Raw genomic sequence first — 18,064 nt, forward strand, 5'->3', positions numbered from 1 at the left:
GCTGTTTTCACACCAATTTGGCATACACTCGAAAGGTGTCGAATTCCGCGAAGTTTTCTTTTGCACCATGAGCGCAGGACTTCTTAGACACCATGTCATACGATAGCTGTTTGAAGTTGTGAAAACCCCCCTTTGGCTCCATTACCCCGTACACTTTAGTTTTGTTTTTCTATTTTTTGGGAGGAGGTATGGTTTGGGAAAATGCGTGGAATCGAGTTGTATGTTTATTTGTATGTACGGCAGGTCACCAGTGTAATTACTGTAATAATAATGCCAATGACCTCACAAACGATTCCTTTTGTTTTTTTCAAGTCAATCAAATGGATTTTTCTTCGAATTGTTTACTAATGTAGGTTCCTTCCAGTGTCCAGTATTGGAATTGGGACGTTTCCCTCGGTTGACCAATAATTAAATAGGCGGTGTATGAAGATGGCTGTGATTACCAAAAGGTGAAGTCATAGTAAATATCCATTATTAATGAGGGAGTCAATCAGTCATGAATGAAATAAAATCGAGCGTAATGGGGCTTCAATAGAAATTCAAATGTATAGGTCGGGAATAAATTACATATGTTAGGTGAGAGAGAGGGGTAGCTTAGCTTGGGAGCTATAAGAGTAGAAGATTTTGATAACACCGAGGAGAGGAGTTTTATTTCGAAATTTTAGTGCCTTTGGGCACTAAAAGTGGGGAATTTCCTTCGGCTAAAATTTCTTTCCCGAGAAAAGTACATTGTGTGAATGGAATGTAATATTGGGGTCAATTAAATCTTATATACCTACATGCAAAAATATATTTGAACATCTCCTGAGGTATAGGGGACGGTTCGTAACTTTGAGTTTGGCTCTACTAATACACAGAAGAAATATTTTTTTTTTTTTTTGACGAACTAACTTTTAGATGCAGTGCAGTTTTCATTTGACACTCAAAAGTTTTCTTTAAAAGCAATTAAAAATAGATTGTAAACAATCGTTGCATCGTAAGTGACAAATTCTGATTTATTTTCTCTTAAAAAAAAATAAGAGAAATTCGATCGCAAAGAAAGTGTTTTTTCTTCGGGTGTAGTTTTACGAGAATGAAATAAGTAAAATCTATTACCAGATAATCCAGGACAATAAGTTGGGAGATCGTAGACAGACGTTCCATATTGATAGATTTTTCTTTTCTAACTCTTAAAAGTTGTCTTTAAAGCCAAGTAAAATATAAGAGGTGAGTAAAAATATAGGAGTCATTACTATCAATTACGTGGTATTGGCTGAACTATTGGTGGGGGTAATGGCGCAAATGTTTTTTGGGATTTTCATCTCTTCTCCTTTGTAATGATGCTTCTATGCCCACAAAAGTATTTTACTGATATTTTATAGTAATATTATATTTTATAAAAAGACATCATTCATTCAAATTTTCTATCAAAATGCACAGTCCATTTACATAATGGATTAACTTGCTTAAAACATGGGATTCCAAGGATTCAACACAACCATCAGTGGAAGCCTCCCAAGTCCGTAGATCAAACAGTCAGACAAAGGAGGGCATCTTTATCGATCCGCCGCCCAAGCACCTTTGCCTCATTCGTGCTACCCACACTAGTCGTCGTAACTTCCCATCCTTGTCCCCTACACTTCTATGCGGATCCCCATGAAGCCTATGCAGAAGTCTATGAAACTCCTTTCGGAACATTATACTGTCTAGTAACGGATCGTCTATGGCGTTCTTGGACCACTATGCCACACAATGGGAAAGTGACAATTGACAGTCTAGAAAATCAGGGTATTGAAGAGATTCCCAGTGTCCTAACCCCATCCTCCCCTCCTACATCACCCGCGTCCAGTAACTATGGCAAACATTATTGTCTCCACAGCTATATCAATCTGACATCCAGGAAGACATCGTTGTACCCTCAGCTACAATGCACCTACAGTCAATTACACGTCTACACTCCCCATCCTACTATAACGTCGTCCCCACTCCCCTCTTTTAGAGACAGGTTCGTAGACTCCTATAATCTCGTAGCACCTAAGTTCCCGTAATTACCCAGCAAAAAAAGCGTCTCCAAAAAAGTAGTGAACATGTTCTTTTTGGATTCGGAAGTGGTGCAAAATAGACGCAGAAGCGATGAATTTAACATGGACTTACCACTTATTAAGGTGTGATGCGAATTCAGTGATTTTGATGTGACTTAAGGAATTTTGAGATATTTTGACAAATAAATAATTTTTATAATTTTATATGATTTTTACTGCATTCTAAGGGTATGGTCACATTAGACAAACGTTTGACCAAAATGAGTGTAAAACTTTATCCACCACCATTGTCGAAATATCTGGATACCGTTTTTGGAAAATACTTCTATCGTGATGTTATATACCGAATATGAACTAAATATGTTTGCTGGTTTACCTGTGACGACGAATTCGTTTTTGATTTCTGTGAAATATTTGCCCAGTGTGACCATATCGTAATGCCTGTCTGGAATGTTTGACATCAAATATTTTCAAAAATTCTCAATTTTTCCAGAATGGATTTTTTTGTAAAATTTCAATAATTTGTACCATTTTATTAATTCTCAATCTGTTTTTAACCTATTTGAATCAAAAATTTAAATTTCTCATTAAAATGTGAAAAAAGTTATAAAAAATGGAATCAAATGAACTTCCTGTGCAGTTAAAATAAAGAACATCTTTGGAAGATCATGTTTGGAAGTGCTTTTAAAGTTGTGCCTTTAGAAGGATTGGGAGCCACCGTGGTAAAATGGTTAGAATGCCCGCCTTGCATACACAAAGTCGTGGGTTCGATGCCTGCTTCGACCGAACACCAAAAAGTTTTTCAGTGGTGGACTATCCCACCTCAGTAATGCTGGTGACATTTCTGAGGGTTTCAAAACTTCTCTAAGTGGTTTCACTGCAATGTGGAACCCCGTTCGGACTCGGCTATAAAAAGGAGGTCCCTTGTCATTGAGCTTAACATGGAATCGTGCAGCACTCAGTGATAAGAGAGAAGTTCACCAATGTGATATCACAATGGAGTGAATAGTCTAAGTGAGCCTGATACATCGGGCTGCCACCTAACCCAAACCTTTAGAAGGATTTCCAAATTTGTTTGCTGGGTAAATGCGTCCTACAAGCGTGCGAGATATCGTTAAAGGTTCAACAAACTTATAATTCCAGTTAAACCTTCAAACGCTTAGACATAACACTGAATACAAGTGATCGAAAAGCAATCTCCCTTCTACCTATAATGACACGACCACACACCAAAAAAAATTTTCCTGATTCAATCACGAAATTAATTGATCCAATTAATTTTTAATTGAAATGTCTTCAATCACAGAAATGATAGTATCAATTAAAAAATTAATTAAAAGTCAATTAAAAAGTTAATTGATCCAATTAAAAAATTAATTGATACTATTATTTTTGTGATTGATTTTTGTTTCAATTAAAAAATTTGTTGAATCAATTAAATTTTTAATTGAATATTTTTTAAAACTCAATTAAAATTTTAATTGGAAAACTTTTCGTGAATTTTTTTGTGTGCAAGTAATGTTAACGAAAGAAAAATAACCACTGAATTTTGTTTGTGGGAAATTAATTATTTTTTACGTGCATCATTTCGTATTCTACAAGTATGGGTATATTTGTAGCATGTAAGCTATTAAATGATAAAACAATTTATATATATATTATTTTATAAATATATTTTATTATTCTTAATTCTTTTAGTTTTGTAATTAAGTTTTTATTATACATATCATTAATAATATATCTATGGGAAATGTATCTTTGAATGCAATACTAAAATGACATTTCTTAAGCTAGAAGATATGATACAATTACGACAAATACGGTTGACACGGTTAGTCCCAGCATGGTTGATGCTCCGTTCTTAGTACAAGGCCATTCACCGCCATCTTCCAAGCTGTAAAAAATTGAAGTTTTTCCATTTACTTATTTTTTAAATCGACTTTCTAATTATTGTATGTACCCAAGGACACGCACATATAAACCCTCCTTAAGAAGAACAAGAAGACACATAAGTTAATAGTAATATGGATGGGGAGATTGATAATGATATGGTTGTGGATAATGGTATGGATAGGGATAACCAAGATGACTATAGGGATATGATGAGGATAGTAAAGGATAAACAACATGATCCTTGGGTTTATCATGGGGTACATAAAATGTGGGCTCATATGATGAATGCGGTTGTGACGGTTGTGCTGACGATTGTTGACTCAATGATGAAGAACAAGACAATGGCGGATAATTAGGGCTGAAAATAGAAGTTAACGTATAAAACAGACAATGCTCCAAAGATTAAGGACAATCATGGATTGGCATGAGGAATTGGGTGTGATAAGGTATTACACTCTTTTTGGGGCATGTCTAAGAGTTTTTCTTTGTAAGAGTATAACACTTTTAAGAGGATTCGTATGAGAGGTTGGGTGGGTTGTTTTAAAGACACCATCAATTGTTAATGGTTTGTGTGGATTTTTATGGAATGTTGAGATGCATACACCAAGTTATTATTTCCATATATTATTTAAATAATATTTTTATTCAGAAGATATTCGTTTTTAGTTATGTAGATGTTGTCAATGGATTCTGAATGTATTTCTCCCGGTTTAGTTGTAACCTAAATGTAATTATTATTATTTTTTATAAGTATTCCAACTGCAAATTAAAGAATCTAACTTGATATGGAATGGAATTAAATCGTATTTGAAAAATAAAGTGGATCTAATGATAGAGATGATATCAGATGGACTCAAATCTTACACTGGAAAAAAGTGTAATTTTTAACAAACTTACAACTTACTTTCAAACTTACTTTAACTACACTGAAAAAAATTTTAGAAAATTTTAACTAAATAGTATTACGAACGCTGGCATCACGCCGATATCACAAAAATAAGTAAATATTTTTCCACAAATTCAAGAAAATTAATAATTTTGTAGTTTGAAGGAAAAAAATTGGAGTTCAAAAATGCAAGAATGTCTTTAGTGACATACGAAGTTCATGATGGACTCATTTTTGGTAAAATTTACAAATTTAAAGAAATAATGAACTATTTTGTGAGAAGTACGAATTTAGTAAATCTTTTTTTGCTAAATTTGTGTATAATTATTTCCCGTTTTATAGTTCATTTAACTAACGTACGAAAAAAATTATTAGAGTAAAGGAAACTTTCTGGAAACATAATAATTCCGTGAACTAACTAAAATAAAGTTAAATCGGCTTTAGTGATATAGAGAGTTCCCTTTTTTTAAGTGTAGTTAAATTTTGGAAAAATCTATGAAAAACTCCTAATAATTATTATTTTGAAGTAATTTTACGTTCATGGTGTCAAATAAAATAAAGTCACATTTTTACTGAACACAAAAAAAATTCTGATTCAATCACAAAATTAATTGATCCAAATCATTTTGTAGTTGAAATATCTTCAATCACGAAAATGATAGTACAATCACAGGTTTAATTGGGCATAAAACATAGTTGTTTAAAAATTAATTGGATTGATTAGAAAACTTCAATTAATTTTTTAATTGATGTTGATTGCAAAACTCAATTAATTTCTTGAGTTAAAAACGTGACTATTTTTTATTTGACTTTTTGACTTTTTAGTTTGATTAAAAAATTGATTGTTTGAAATAAATTTTTTTTTTAAAAAGTAAAAACAAAAATTCATCACTTTTTTAAGTAACTTAGTCTTCCGAGTTTGATTAAAAAGTTCATTGTATTAATTAATTTTTTAATTACAAATTTAAAAATGTCAATAATAGACTTATTTTTTTTTCTATCTTGATTAAAAAGTTAATTAATTGTATCAAATTATTTATCAATTGAAAAAATTTTCAACTTCAATCAACTTTTTAATTGGAAATATTTTGGTGAGTTTTTTTTCTATGAAACTGACATTGGAGTATACTAGATTTTAGTTAAATTTTCTTTCAATCAAAATACATTACACTTGAAGTATCTCATGTCTCGTTGTTGATATCCATTCACATCAAATCAGATTATCTATTTTTGTAGGGTTATTTATATTTAAGGATCAATATGGGATGTTGTTGAACATTTGACCAAAATCCTCCATTAGTTGTGTAGTATGTTAGATGTTACCAATTTTTTAGTAATAATATCCACAATGGACCATATACCAGCAACCATAATTAATGACGATGCGGACGTTTAGAATGCTGTAAACTGTCAATGAACGCAATAACAATTATTCGTTTTATTCGAAGCTAAATATTAGACCAACAAAGTACCCTTATTTTTCTCTAAAAAAAGTCAAATTCATAAAAAAATTGTCTAAATTACATTTTTTTTTTAAATATGTGTCGGGGAAGTTCGTTAGTCCAGACTTCTTTTGGGAGAAAAGTAGTTTCTTGTGTGCGTCTTACTAACCATGTATAATGATGGTTTTCTTATAACGTTTCTAAGTGAATTTCTTGCAGGACTAGAATAATTTTTGAAAGCATTTCGATATTTGAATTTCATAGTAAGATTTCGAATTTTGTATGAACATCCAAAGAAAGTATACAACTGAAAAATGTATGTTCCTCAACGAAATAAATACTTAAGAAAAATAAAAAAAATACCAATTAAATATTTTTGAGGAAAAAATAAATAATAATATAAAATATCAATTAAAAATTTAAAAATATTCAATTCAAATAGGCAATTAATTTGTTAGACAAAACAAAAATCACTTGAATTAATTAAATATCAATGATTGATATTATCAATTTTCATGAATGAAGTGCTAATATTTTTTTCTGTGTATACTCAAATATTTACTATAAGTCGGATTACTTGGTTAATAGGTCGTAACAGAAACACTTTATCTGGAGATGTTTGGTTGTTTAGAATTTCGGTTTAAAAAAAAATATTTGTTTTTTTATCTATTGGAAAAAATAATGGATTTCTTGTTACTACACTTAACATATTTCAAAATAATCGCAAATCGAAATTTCATTAAAATTAAAAAAAAATTAAAATCTACTCAACGTTTTCCAATCACACATAAAAATTTTTTCTGATGCAATCACGAAAATGAAAATATCAATAACAGTTTTAATTGGGCATAAAAAATATTTGATTAAAAAATTAATTGACTCAATTAAAATTTTAATTGATGTTGATTGCAAAACTCACTTTTTTTATTTTTGCAACGTAACTATTTCGAATTACTTTCTTATCTGACTTCGTGTTCTTAATTTGATTAAAAAATTGATTGCTTGAAAAAAATCCATCACTTTTTTAACTGACTTACGGCCATTTTCATGTAGCTCCGTTAGGCTTTAACTGCCAGTTAACAGAAAGTAAATTCCAAATATCTTTTCTCCGGGTAACTTTAACTGAAAAATCTTCGGCAGTTACGTTCTTAACTGGCATATGGAACATATAGGCAAGATGACAGCAATGTCCATAATATGGTTTAAAAGTTCGTTAGTTAACGGAACAGTAACGGAGCTTCATGAAAATGGGGGTTAGTCTTCTGAGTTTGATTAAAAAGTTAAATGTATCAATTAATTTTGAATTAAACATTTAAAAATTTTCAATTATTGACTTAATTAACTTGTTACTTGTATCAATTAATTGGAAATTTTTTTCAACTTCAATAAACTTTTTAATTGGAAATACTTTGGAGATATTTTTTTTTTCTGAGCATACTATAAAATTAAAATATCAATTAAAATCCCTTGTTTTAGTTAAAAAAAAAGACACACACACATTTACACATAATTTGGAGGCACATCAAACATTAGACATAGCAGCACATTTTTAGTACATTAGACATGTTTTTCCTCTATTCAAATATAAACAACACAACAAAAAATTAAAATCATATTTATATATATAGAGGGATTACTCAAATTGACAGCATTAATTGAATTAAGTAAAAAATGGTGCGTAATAATAATCACGCCGCATAAAAATATAATCGATAGGGAATTCTTAATATTTACTTGACACCAATGACACCACATGCGGCACGACCACCTGCATTGCCGGTTTTTTTGGAATCGGGATGAGTGGTTTTGCCCAAATCATCGATGTTGTCGTGGATAACAAGACCACGACCAATAATGGTACGGGGTCCAGTCAAGCTGATCAAATGATCCGAGAATGTGGTGTCAACCACACCATTAGCATTAGCATCAATGTTACCCAAGTCACCAACATGACGCACCTCATCGCTGGGGCCACCATGATCCATCTGAAAGTATTAGAGAAAAATTCGAATCATAAGTGAGTAAATAAAATAAAACATATAATTTTTGTAGCATAAGAAGTTCTTTAAGTTAAAAAAAAACACACACACACACAATTAATCAATAATAATTAATTAATACAAATATATCCTTATATAGATTATATCAGTCGTTTTTTAAATGCTCCTTATTTACCACAACAAAGTTTACTTTCACAGGAAAAAATGTCAATCAAATTTTTCCAATTAAAGTCTTAATTGAGTTTTAAGAAATATTCAATTAAAAATTTTATTGATTCAACGATTTTTTTAATTCAAAAATCAATCACAAAAATTAATAGTATCAATTAAATTTTTAATTGGATCAATGATTTTTTTAATTGATACATTTCAATAAAAACAATTAATTGGATCAATTTATTTCGTGATTGAAGACAAATTTTTTTTTGTGTGGTGATCAATTGAAAAACCACAGCTGTCCTTATTTTTATAAAGAATTCCATTTAAAGAAATATGAAAAATGACCTTCGTTGAATAAATCACCAATGCTACCATATTTCAATATTTTCCCTTCATTTATTAAAACGCTTTAGGATAAATTTTCTTTTATTTCTCTACTTACCTTGTCTGGATTGAAATGACCTCCTAAACTTAAACAGCCATTTGATAAGTCACCCTTTTCGTGAACATGGAAACCATGTTTTCCGGGTGTCAAACCACTGATGTATACACGAACATGAACATTTTCACCGCAAGCATTTTGTATGAATGTGACATTTCCTGTGGCTCCTGAAGGTCCAGTCACATAGGCAATAGCTTCCATGCGGGTGTTTTTCTATACAAACACACAAGGAAGTAAAAAAATTAAATATTTTTGACCATATCCATCAAAAGGTTAACAATAGACTTACATCAGCAGATTTTGCCGATACTGCCACAATGGACAATAGGGTTACAAATAATTGCCAAGAATTCATGGTTCTACAATTTACCTGTAATGAAATCAATGTTTTTAAATTATTTTCAATGGTTTTCATTTTAAATATATTTGCTAGGTTATATCGTTAATGTAATTGTTCTCATTATATTAAAAGGATTTTGTTGTATTTTCAAGTATCAATGCATGTATGTATGTGTTATCAATTTTATATTTACAAGAAGTAAGTACAGTGGTTCTGGGATATTATTGTTTTAGAAAAAATTAATAAGGAAAAATACCATATACCACAATACATCAACATTAACGTTCCCAAAAAATTTCTTTGAAAGCTACAAAATCAAGAAGCACAGGTTCAAATCCCCTCTGTGGGGAAATTTTTTTGTGTTTTTTTTACATTTTTTTAATTTACTATTGCTTTTTACAATATTTAAATTTTAAATTTAATACTGCGAAATCCCTATCGTGCGCATTTATTGCTGTCACTACATTTTTGAGTTTATTTTTATACCCTGCGCCACACTGTGGAACAGGGTATTATAAGTTAGTGCATATGTTTGCAACACCCATAAGGAGATGAGATAGACACATGGTGTCTTTGGCAAAAATGCTCATGGTGGGCTCCTGAATCGATGTAGCCATGTCCGTCTGTCCGTGAACACATTTTTGTAATCATAGTCTAGGCCGCAGTTTTAGTCCAATCGACTTCAAATTTGGCACAAGTATGTGTTTTGGCTCAGAATAGATCCCTATTGATTTTGTAAGGAATCGGTTCAGATTTAGATATAGCTCCCATATATATATATATATATATATATATATATATATATATATATATATATATATATATATATATATATATATATATATATATATATATATATATATATATATATATATATATATATATATATATATATATATATATATATATATATATATATATATATATATATATATATATATATATATATATATATATATATATATATATATATATATATATATATATATATATATATATATATATATATATATATATATATATATATATATATATATATATATATATATATATATATATATATATATATATATATATATATTTCGCCCGATATGGACCTATATGGCCCAGAAGCCAGAAATTTACCCTAATTTGCTTAAAATTTTGCACAAGAAGAACAATTAGTACTATAGTCAAGTGTGCCAAATTTTATTGAAATCGGTTCAGATTTAGATATTGCTCCAATATATAGCTTTCGGCCGATTTACACTCATATGACCACAGAGGCCAATTTTTTGCTCCGATTTTGTTGAAATTTTGCACAGGGAGTAGAATTAGCATTGTAGCTATGCGTGCAAAATTTGGTTGAAATCGGTTCAGATTTAGATATATCTCCCATATATAGCTTTCGCCCGATTTACACTCATATGACCACAGAGGCCAATTTTTAACTCCGATTTAGTTGAAATTTTGACAAGGAGTAGAATTAGCATTGTAGCTATGCGTGCCAAATTTGGTTGAAATCGATTCAGATTTAGATATAGCTCCCATATATATGTTTTTCTGATTTCGACAAAAATGGTCAAAATACCAACATTTTCCTTGTAAAATCGCATCTGCTTAGTCGAAAAGTTGTAAAAATGACTAATTTTCCTAAACTTCTAATACATATATATCGAGCGATAAATCATATATAACGTTTTGCGAAGTTTCCTTAAAATTGTTTCAGATTTAAATGTTTCCCATATTTGTTTACTAACATTGTGTTCCACCCTAGTGCATTAGCCGACTTAAATTTTGAGTCCATAGATTTTGTAGAAGTCTATCAAATTCTGCCAAGATCGAGTGATATTTAAATGTATGTATTTGGGACAAACCTTTTTATATAGCCCCCAACACATTTGACGGATGTGATATGGTATCGAAAATTTAGATCTACCAAGTGGCGCAGGGTATAATATAGTCGGCCCCGCCCGACTTTAGACTTTCCTTACTTGTTTTTTCGAAAATTGTGGAAGTTTCTAAAATTCCTGGTTTGGACGGACAAGTTCCTTTAAAAAATAACCATGTACAGACCCACGAATTCCCTTTTATACACTACAATACAAACTCTTTGGTTCTCCCCTCCTTGAAATTTAACATGTGGAAAAATCATTTCCAATCAATATACACTGAAAAAAATATTGTCGTGAGGTCAAAGATTTCATGTCTTTAAAATACGAATGCAAATTTTGCTTAGCATAGAAGACGCATTTCTCTACAATAAAGTTTTTTCCTTGTCCAAAGTCGATAAACTTTTCAATAAATTCGTATTGTCCTTATAATTAAGTGATTTGACTTACAAATGGGTATCATAACATAAAAGAAAAAATGTTTGGGAGAAGGTCAACTTGACTTTAATAAGTCAGAAAAATTCTTTCATTTTAATGAAATTTTTTGTCAATTTAATGAAATTTTTTCTTGTCTTTTTGCATCTTGAATACAAAGCAAAAAATCGTTCAAATATAGGACATGTTTTTCAACTCTTTATTTTAAAGACGTTTTTTTACTTGAAACATAGCATAATTTCTACTGGGAGTCGCGTCTTAATTTGGAAAATAAAGTTGTCGTTAACTCGTTTTTAAAGGACATAGCATATGAAGAGAAAAAGCTGAAACAGCGAAAAATTAAAATTTGCTTCCTAGAACCAAGTACACAAAACCCAAATTTAAAAGAGAATTGCGTCTTAAAAGTATCCTTACTTGTATTCTCCGCTTCTTTGGCTCGGAATCAATACCAAAATTTTTAAAGTTAAGACAAAATCTTTGGAACCGGGCATGTTTTTTTTCAGTGTACTTCAGTTTTTTTTCTTCATGTGGCAATATTAGCAATGATACAACTCTAAATATAAATCGCAACCCTTGCAGAAAATTAAACTTAATGTATTCAAAAATTGATTAAAAAAAAGCATAAGATGATAAGATTACACAATTAATTGTAGAAGAACCCCAACGAAATCCATAGCTATAATGTAGCACATATTGTTTTTTCCGCATGTGAGATTAACAGCACCTACATATTCTGAATTGTACTCTAAACAAAGTTTACTTGAATTCAAAAATGTCAAATCCTTAGGGGAAACCTAAGGATTTTGATATGATTCCAGTTCCTCTAGGCTCTATAAATGCTGGTAATGCTGTTGACATTTCTGATGGTTTCAAAGCTTCTCTAAGTGGTTTCACTACAATGTGGAACGCCGTTCGGACTCGGCCCCTTGTCATTGAGCTTAACATGGAATCGGGCAGCACTCAGTGATAAGTGAGAAGTTCAGCAATATGGTATCACAATGGACTGAATATTCTAAGTGAGCCTGATACATCGGGCTGCCACCTAACCTAACCTAACCTAGGCTCTATAAAACTAAAATTAGGATACAAATCTCTTTTGTCGGATTTGTATCGTTCGACATATTAACAAAAAGCTTTACACGAACAAATAAATGCGATTTAAATATCCAGACTATACTTCAGATACTTCAAAGTAAAAAATGTTTTCTTAATTAAAAAAAATCTAAACTAAAAATGCAAAATCCTCACAACAAGTATTAGCCTATATTTGAAGATTTTGTTTATCATTAGTTCAAAGATAAATCACAAATGTTTTTCTTTATGGATCAATCTCAGGTACAGCACTAGTCACTAGTGTGTACGGAGCAGACCCAGTTCAGGTCAAAATGTGTATGGACCAGTCGCAGTTCTGGTCAAAATGTACACTTTAGGACACGTGCTGCCAGTGTTGCCAACTCCCCATGGGCAAAAAGCACCAAAAATATATTATAAATTCTAACATATTCATAAAAAAAAAAAAAAAAAAAAAAAAAAACTTCCGGAGATGTATTATAGAACATTTGTGAATTGAATTTCAAGAAGTTAAGGTGGGTATTAAGATCGAGTTTAGCCGCTAAAATAGTCATTTTTTCACAATTACTTTAATAATTCATTTTAAGGAATACAAACTTTGTGAAAATTTGCTTTTGGCTATACCCCATCAAGGTATAATAAAATTTGCACCAAATATGCATAATTTTATGCCTTTTTTACTGATATAGTTTTCACTTTAGCGGCAAAACTCAAACTTAGTACTCACCATTATGAACCGCTATTCAAGTAAACACTTTGATCAGTTTTAATGCTTTCGTCCAATTCATTTTGATCAGTAATGTTTTTCAACTTTCAAAATATTAATATTTGGAAGAAGTCTATTGCTTATTTCAGTTGTGCGTGCTTTTGTGAATTTAATACAAACGTTTTTAATGACATCTTTACCAAATTCAAAAATTCGGCACTCATCGTTCGACTTTCCTATAGAATACCCTAAATAACAATATTAATTAAAAAATAATCAATACCAACTTCATAACAATCAAATTCTATATTTGGCAATAAATTTGAGTTTCTTCACCTCTTGAAAGTCTAATAAAAATTTTTGTATCAATTACTTAATACTGTTCAAAATAAAAAAAGCACCAAAAGCACTAAATGAAAATGCCAGAAAGCACCAAGTTGGTGTTTTTTTTGAAAAGGCACCAAAAAGGCAATTTGGTGCTTTTTAGAAATCAAAAAGCACTAAATTTGGTGCTAAAAGCACCAAATTGGCAACACTGCGTGCTGCAATTATTCTTGGGTTGTGTTAACACCTGCCGATGGCAACCCAGCAAAAAAGCATGCCAAAAAAGTAGTGATCCTAAAGTGGTTTAAACTTGGCGCAGAAGCAATGAATTTAACATGAGCTTGTCATAGGACGGATGTCCACCATTACAACAGCCGTTGCACTGAATTTACATCACTTCTTAATGTGTCATCCGAATTCAGTGCTTTGGATGTGAATTAAAAAATTTTGCAATATTTTGTCAAATAAATAATTTTTATGATTTTTACGAGTTTTAGAATACACTAAAACTTGTCTGAAACGTTAGACATCAAATATTTTAAAAAATTCGCAAAAAAGCGTCGCCAAAAAAGTAATGAAAATTTTCTTTTTGGATCCGGAAGTGGTGCAAAATTGACGCAGAAGCGATGAATTTAACATGGGCTTGTCATAGGACGGAAGTCCTCCATTTCAAAAGGCGTTGCACTGAATTTGCATCACATCTTTGGGTGTGATGCAATATGGAACGCCGTTCGGACTCGGCTATAAAAAGGAGGTCCCTTGTCATTGAGCTTAACATGGAATCGGGCAGCACTCAGTGATAAGAGAGAAGTTCACCAATGTGGTATCACAATGAACTGAATAGTCTAAGTGAGCCTGATACATCGGGCTGCCACCTAACCTAACCTTGGTTGTGATCCGAATTCAATATTTTGGATGTAAATTAAAAAATTCTGTGATATTTTGTCAAATAAATAATTTTTAATGGATTCCAACGCTTGTCGGAAACGTTTGACCTCAAATATTTTCAAAAATTCAAAATTTTTTCAGATTGAATTTAGCATTTTTTTCGACAAAATTTAAATTATTTGTACCATTTTATGAATTCTTAATCTGTTTTTAACATATTTGAAACAAAAAAAAGTTAAAATTACCCATTAAAAGTATGAAACCAAGTTATAAAAAGTTGAATTAAAAGAACTTCCTGGGTAGTTAAAAAAAGAACATCATTGGGAGTACATCACCTGTAAGTGCTTTTAAAGTTGTGCCTTTGGAAGAACTACCAATTTTTTTTTGCTGTGAATTACCAATTAAAAATATTAAAAAAGCAAGTTATAAAAAATTGAATTAAAAGAACTTGCTGTGTAGTTAAAATAAAGACCATTTTTGGGAGAATTTTTTTGGAAGTGCTTTTAAAGATGTGCCTTTAGAACAACTTCCAAATTTTTTTGCTGGGAAGGTATCTCAAAACATCCTAACATAGTCTTCTGAATTGTCCATATGGAGTCTATGTTAGACAAAAAAGGCAGATTATATACCTATATAAGCCAATTTAGTTCTTGATCGGTATATAGAGGAGTCGATAAATAATTATGAACCGAAATGTTCGCACTTTTATTAGAGAGCCAAATTTCAACCGGATCAGATGATATTTGTTCCTCCATGAGGCTCCAGTATTGAAATTTTGAAGGTCGGTTTATATGGGGCTATATATAATTATGAAGCAATATGGATCAATTTTTGCATGATTAGTAGAAATACTGACATCATGTACCAAATTTCATTTTTTGCTTTTCCAGGAGGTTCAAGAAGTAAAATCAAGGGATCGGTTTATATATGGGCTATATATAATTATGGGCAGATATTAACGAATTTTTTGCATGGTGGCTATATATTGACATCACGTATCAAAATTCAACAGGATCGGATGAAATTTTCACCTCCAGGAAGCTCCTGAATTTATATCCGGGAATGGGTATATATGGGGACTATATATATTTATGAACTAAAATGAACAAATGCCACGTACCAAATTTCAATCGGGTCGAATGAAATTTGCTCTAAGAGGCTCCGCAAGCCATATTTGGGGATAGGTTTATATGGAGCAATATATAACTATGGACCGAAATGGACCAATGTTTGAATGGTTGTTAGAGTGTACGCACCAACACCACATACCAAATTTCCACCAGACGAAATTTGCTCCTCCATGAGACTCAACAAGCCAAATTTGGGGATCGGTTTATTAGGGGGGCGCTATGACCCATTTGCAATACCATTCGATCTACATCAATAACAACTATTTGTACCAAGTGAATAACTTGTTTCGTTCGGAGATTAGCATGATTTCAACAGACGGACGAACGGATATCGCTAAATCGTCTAAGAAGATCACCACGAATCAGAATCTTTATGGATTCTGGTACCAATATTTCGATGTGTTACAAACGGAATGACAAAATTAATTATACCCTCCACCATAGAATGCGGGGTATATCCTATGGTGGAGGGTACAAAAACTATTAAATTAAAACAGCTTGATTCGAGATTTGATTCTCAGAAATTTATTGAATCGCTCATTGAATATATTAATTATTTAATTGGCATTGGTAATTGTTACTATAATTTTTGTGCGTGAAACAATTTCGATTAAAAATTTAATGGATTTAGTAATTGAAGCAAAAAAAGCTTTTTTCTTCGTTGAAGGATATATATTTCGCAAAATCTCCCCCCATTGCTAGCTACACACCTGATTGCCATACAGAAATTTTGTTAAATTAGTGTCATTATACTGGTGGCAGCTGGCAAAAAAAAAACAACAAATTCTATAAATCTCGTGCTTTGCTCTACAACTGTGATTTGGGCATGCTGGACTTATTTATGTGACAAAATCAAAAGGTAATTCCACATTTTTTACCCCAACGCGAGTCATCATCAACAAGTGGCTCCACACGTTCACTTTGACGTTTGATTATTGCTTTGGTTGTTGTTGTTGTTGTAGTGTATAACAGAGCAGCATTACTGACCTCTTAAGTTAAGTAGCCTTTTTTTCCATATATGTATCATCCGTCTATCTATCTGTCCGTCCATTTGTTTTGTATTTTTAACCTTAATATATGATAAAAAAAATAAATAGAACTGGATCAGACTAAGTGAGCGGGCGAGTGAGTGGCAAATGGAATAGCTAGCTAACACCAAACGCTCGTACCTCTACGTATGATCATTAATTGGAAAGTATATTTTTGTTATATTTTTCTATATTCAATGTTATTGTTGCAGGGTCAAGTATATTTCTCTCTATAAAGGTTAACTAAAATAAGGAGGTCAATGGGTTTCCTGGATACGATAATTTCATATTTATTGGTTCCTGTAACCCAATAACCCATGTTATTGTTACAAGATATATTTTTTAGCAATATTCTTAAGTATTTCATTTAGTCCAAAACCTGTTTTTTTATAAAAACTTGGCTTGTTTACAAAAAAATGAAATTGCATTTAAATTTGCATTTGTGGAGATTTGTAATCACGTAAAGGTTCGTAAAGTTCTTTTCGTGTTTTGAAAGCATAAACAAAATTCATTGGCAAAGGGGAAAATATTTATGAATTTAAAATTTGCCTAAAGCTCCCCGAAATCTCCTTGCAATCCTCCCCTAGCCTTGGTCAATAGCAGTCTGTTCATTGAAATAACCGGTTTCGAATCAATTCGTATTTCAAAACAACCACAATGAATCTTGGCCAAAAGCAAATTAAATGAAGTATTGCGCACCGAGAAGTTGTTTAAGCCTTGAAGAAATCAAGTCACTTGACACCACTACCTCTTTTACCCTTACAATATGCCTTCGTGGATTCTTTGTTCAAAGTAATATGGCAAAATAATTTTACAAATCACAAAACACATGTTTCACATCTCAAAAACAAGGAAACCCCATTATTTCTGTTGTTTTCTTCATACTCTAAAGAGTTTTTGTCAATCTTATCAATAACAAAAATATGACAGATATTTTTATAGAACCCATAACTGCCGATTATATATGGCCGACGAGATAGTCTCATAGGGAATATCTTAACAAGCCATTTTATCTCAACGATTCTCACAACTGTTGTACATTTCCCTTGATCTATATCTATTTTACCTACTTACCGTTGTGTGGTTTATTGTATTTTTTGTCGTAGTTGTTGTTGTTCACAATTAATTTAAATTTTTTGTTCTTTAAATTTTTCGGTTTTTTTTTTAAATCCAATAAACACTGAAGAAACTGAACCGTTTTATTCGAACTCTGGGACACAACTGTTCTCTCTTGTGGTAATGAATTATTGTTTTGATCAACTGTTGCTCAACTGATGGTAGTTACGACGCCGTTAATCCAATCCATTCAGCCCCCCAACCAAGCGATAGTGAATTGCAATTGACTTTGCTTACAAAAACAAATAAAGCTTTTGATCGCACCTTGTGTTGTGATTTTTCTCATGGCAAACAAAAAGCCCCAGCACCCAC

At 31.4% G+C, this 18,064-nt stretch overlaps 1 protein-coding gene across 2 annotated transcripts; it reads right to left on the minus strand.

Annotated features, from left to right (window-relative positions):
• Positions 1-3,667: 3,667 nt before the first annotated feature.
• On the minus strand, positions 3,668-17,936 carry Sod3 (Superoxide dismutase 3). Of its 2 annotated transcripts, XM_075309294.1 has the most exons (6): positions 17,711-17,936; positions 9,133-9,213; positions 8,844-9,056; positions 7,977-8,227; positions 3,982-4,272; positions 3,668-3,915 (listed from the first exon to the last, which is right to left on the minus strand). In XM_075309294.1, the coding sequence occupies exons 2-5, from the start codon at positions 9,196-9,198 to the stop codon at positions 4,035-4,037; spliced, it is 768 nt and encodes a 255-aa protein (XP_075165409.1). In that variant the 5' UTR covers positions 9,199-9,213; positions 17,711-17,936; the 3' UTR covers positions 3,668-3,915; positions 3,982-4,034. The 2 variants fall into 2 exon arrangements, with proteins under 2 accessions (XP_075165409.1, XP_075165410.1); XM_075309295.1 differs by lacking the exon at positions 3,982-4,272 and having other exon boundaries at positions 17,711-17,923.
• Positions 17,937-18,064: the final 128 nt, after the last annotated feature.

Source organism: Haematobia irritans, chromosome 5, assembly GCF_050003625.1.
Source record: "Haematobia irritans isolate KBUSLIRL chromosome 5, ASM5000362v1, whole genome shotgun sequence".
Lineage (NCBI taxonomy): Eukaryota > Metazoa > Arthropoda > Insecta > Diptera > Muscidae > Haematobia > Haematobia irritans.

Bases quoted from the DNA above. Each gene is read 5' to 3' on its own strand.
- Sod3 (XM_075309294.1), bottom strand. From the start codon at position 9,198: ATGAATTCTTGGCAATTATTTGTAACCCTATTGTCCATTGTGGCAGTA. The intron at 9,057-9,132 runs GTAAGTCTATTG...GTGTTTGTATAG, and splicing joins TATCGGCAAAATCTGCTGAT to AAAAACACCCGCATGGAAGC. The intron at 8,228-8,843 runs GTAAGTAGAGAA...TAATACTTTCAG, and splicing joins GTCATTTCAATCCAGACAAG to ATGGATCATGGTGGCCCCAG.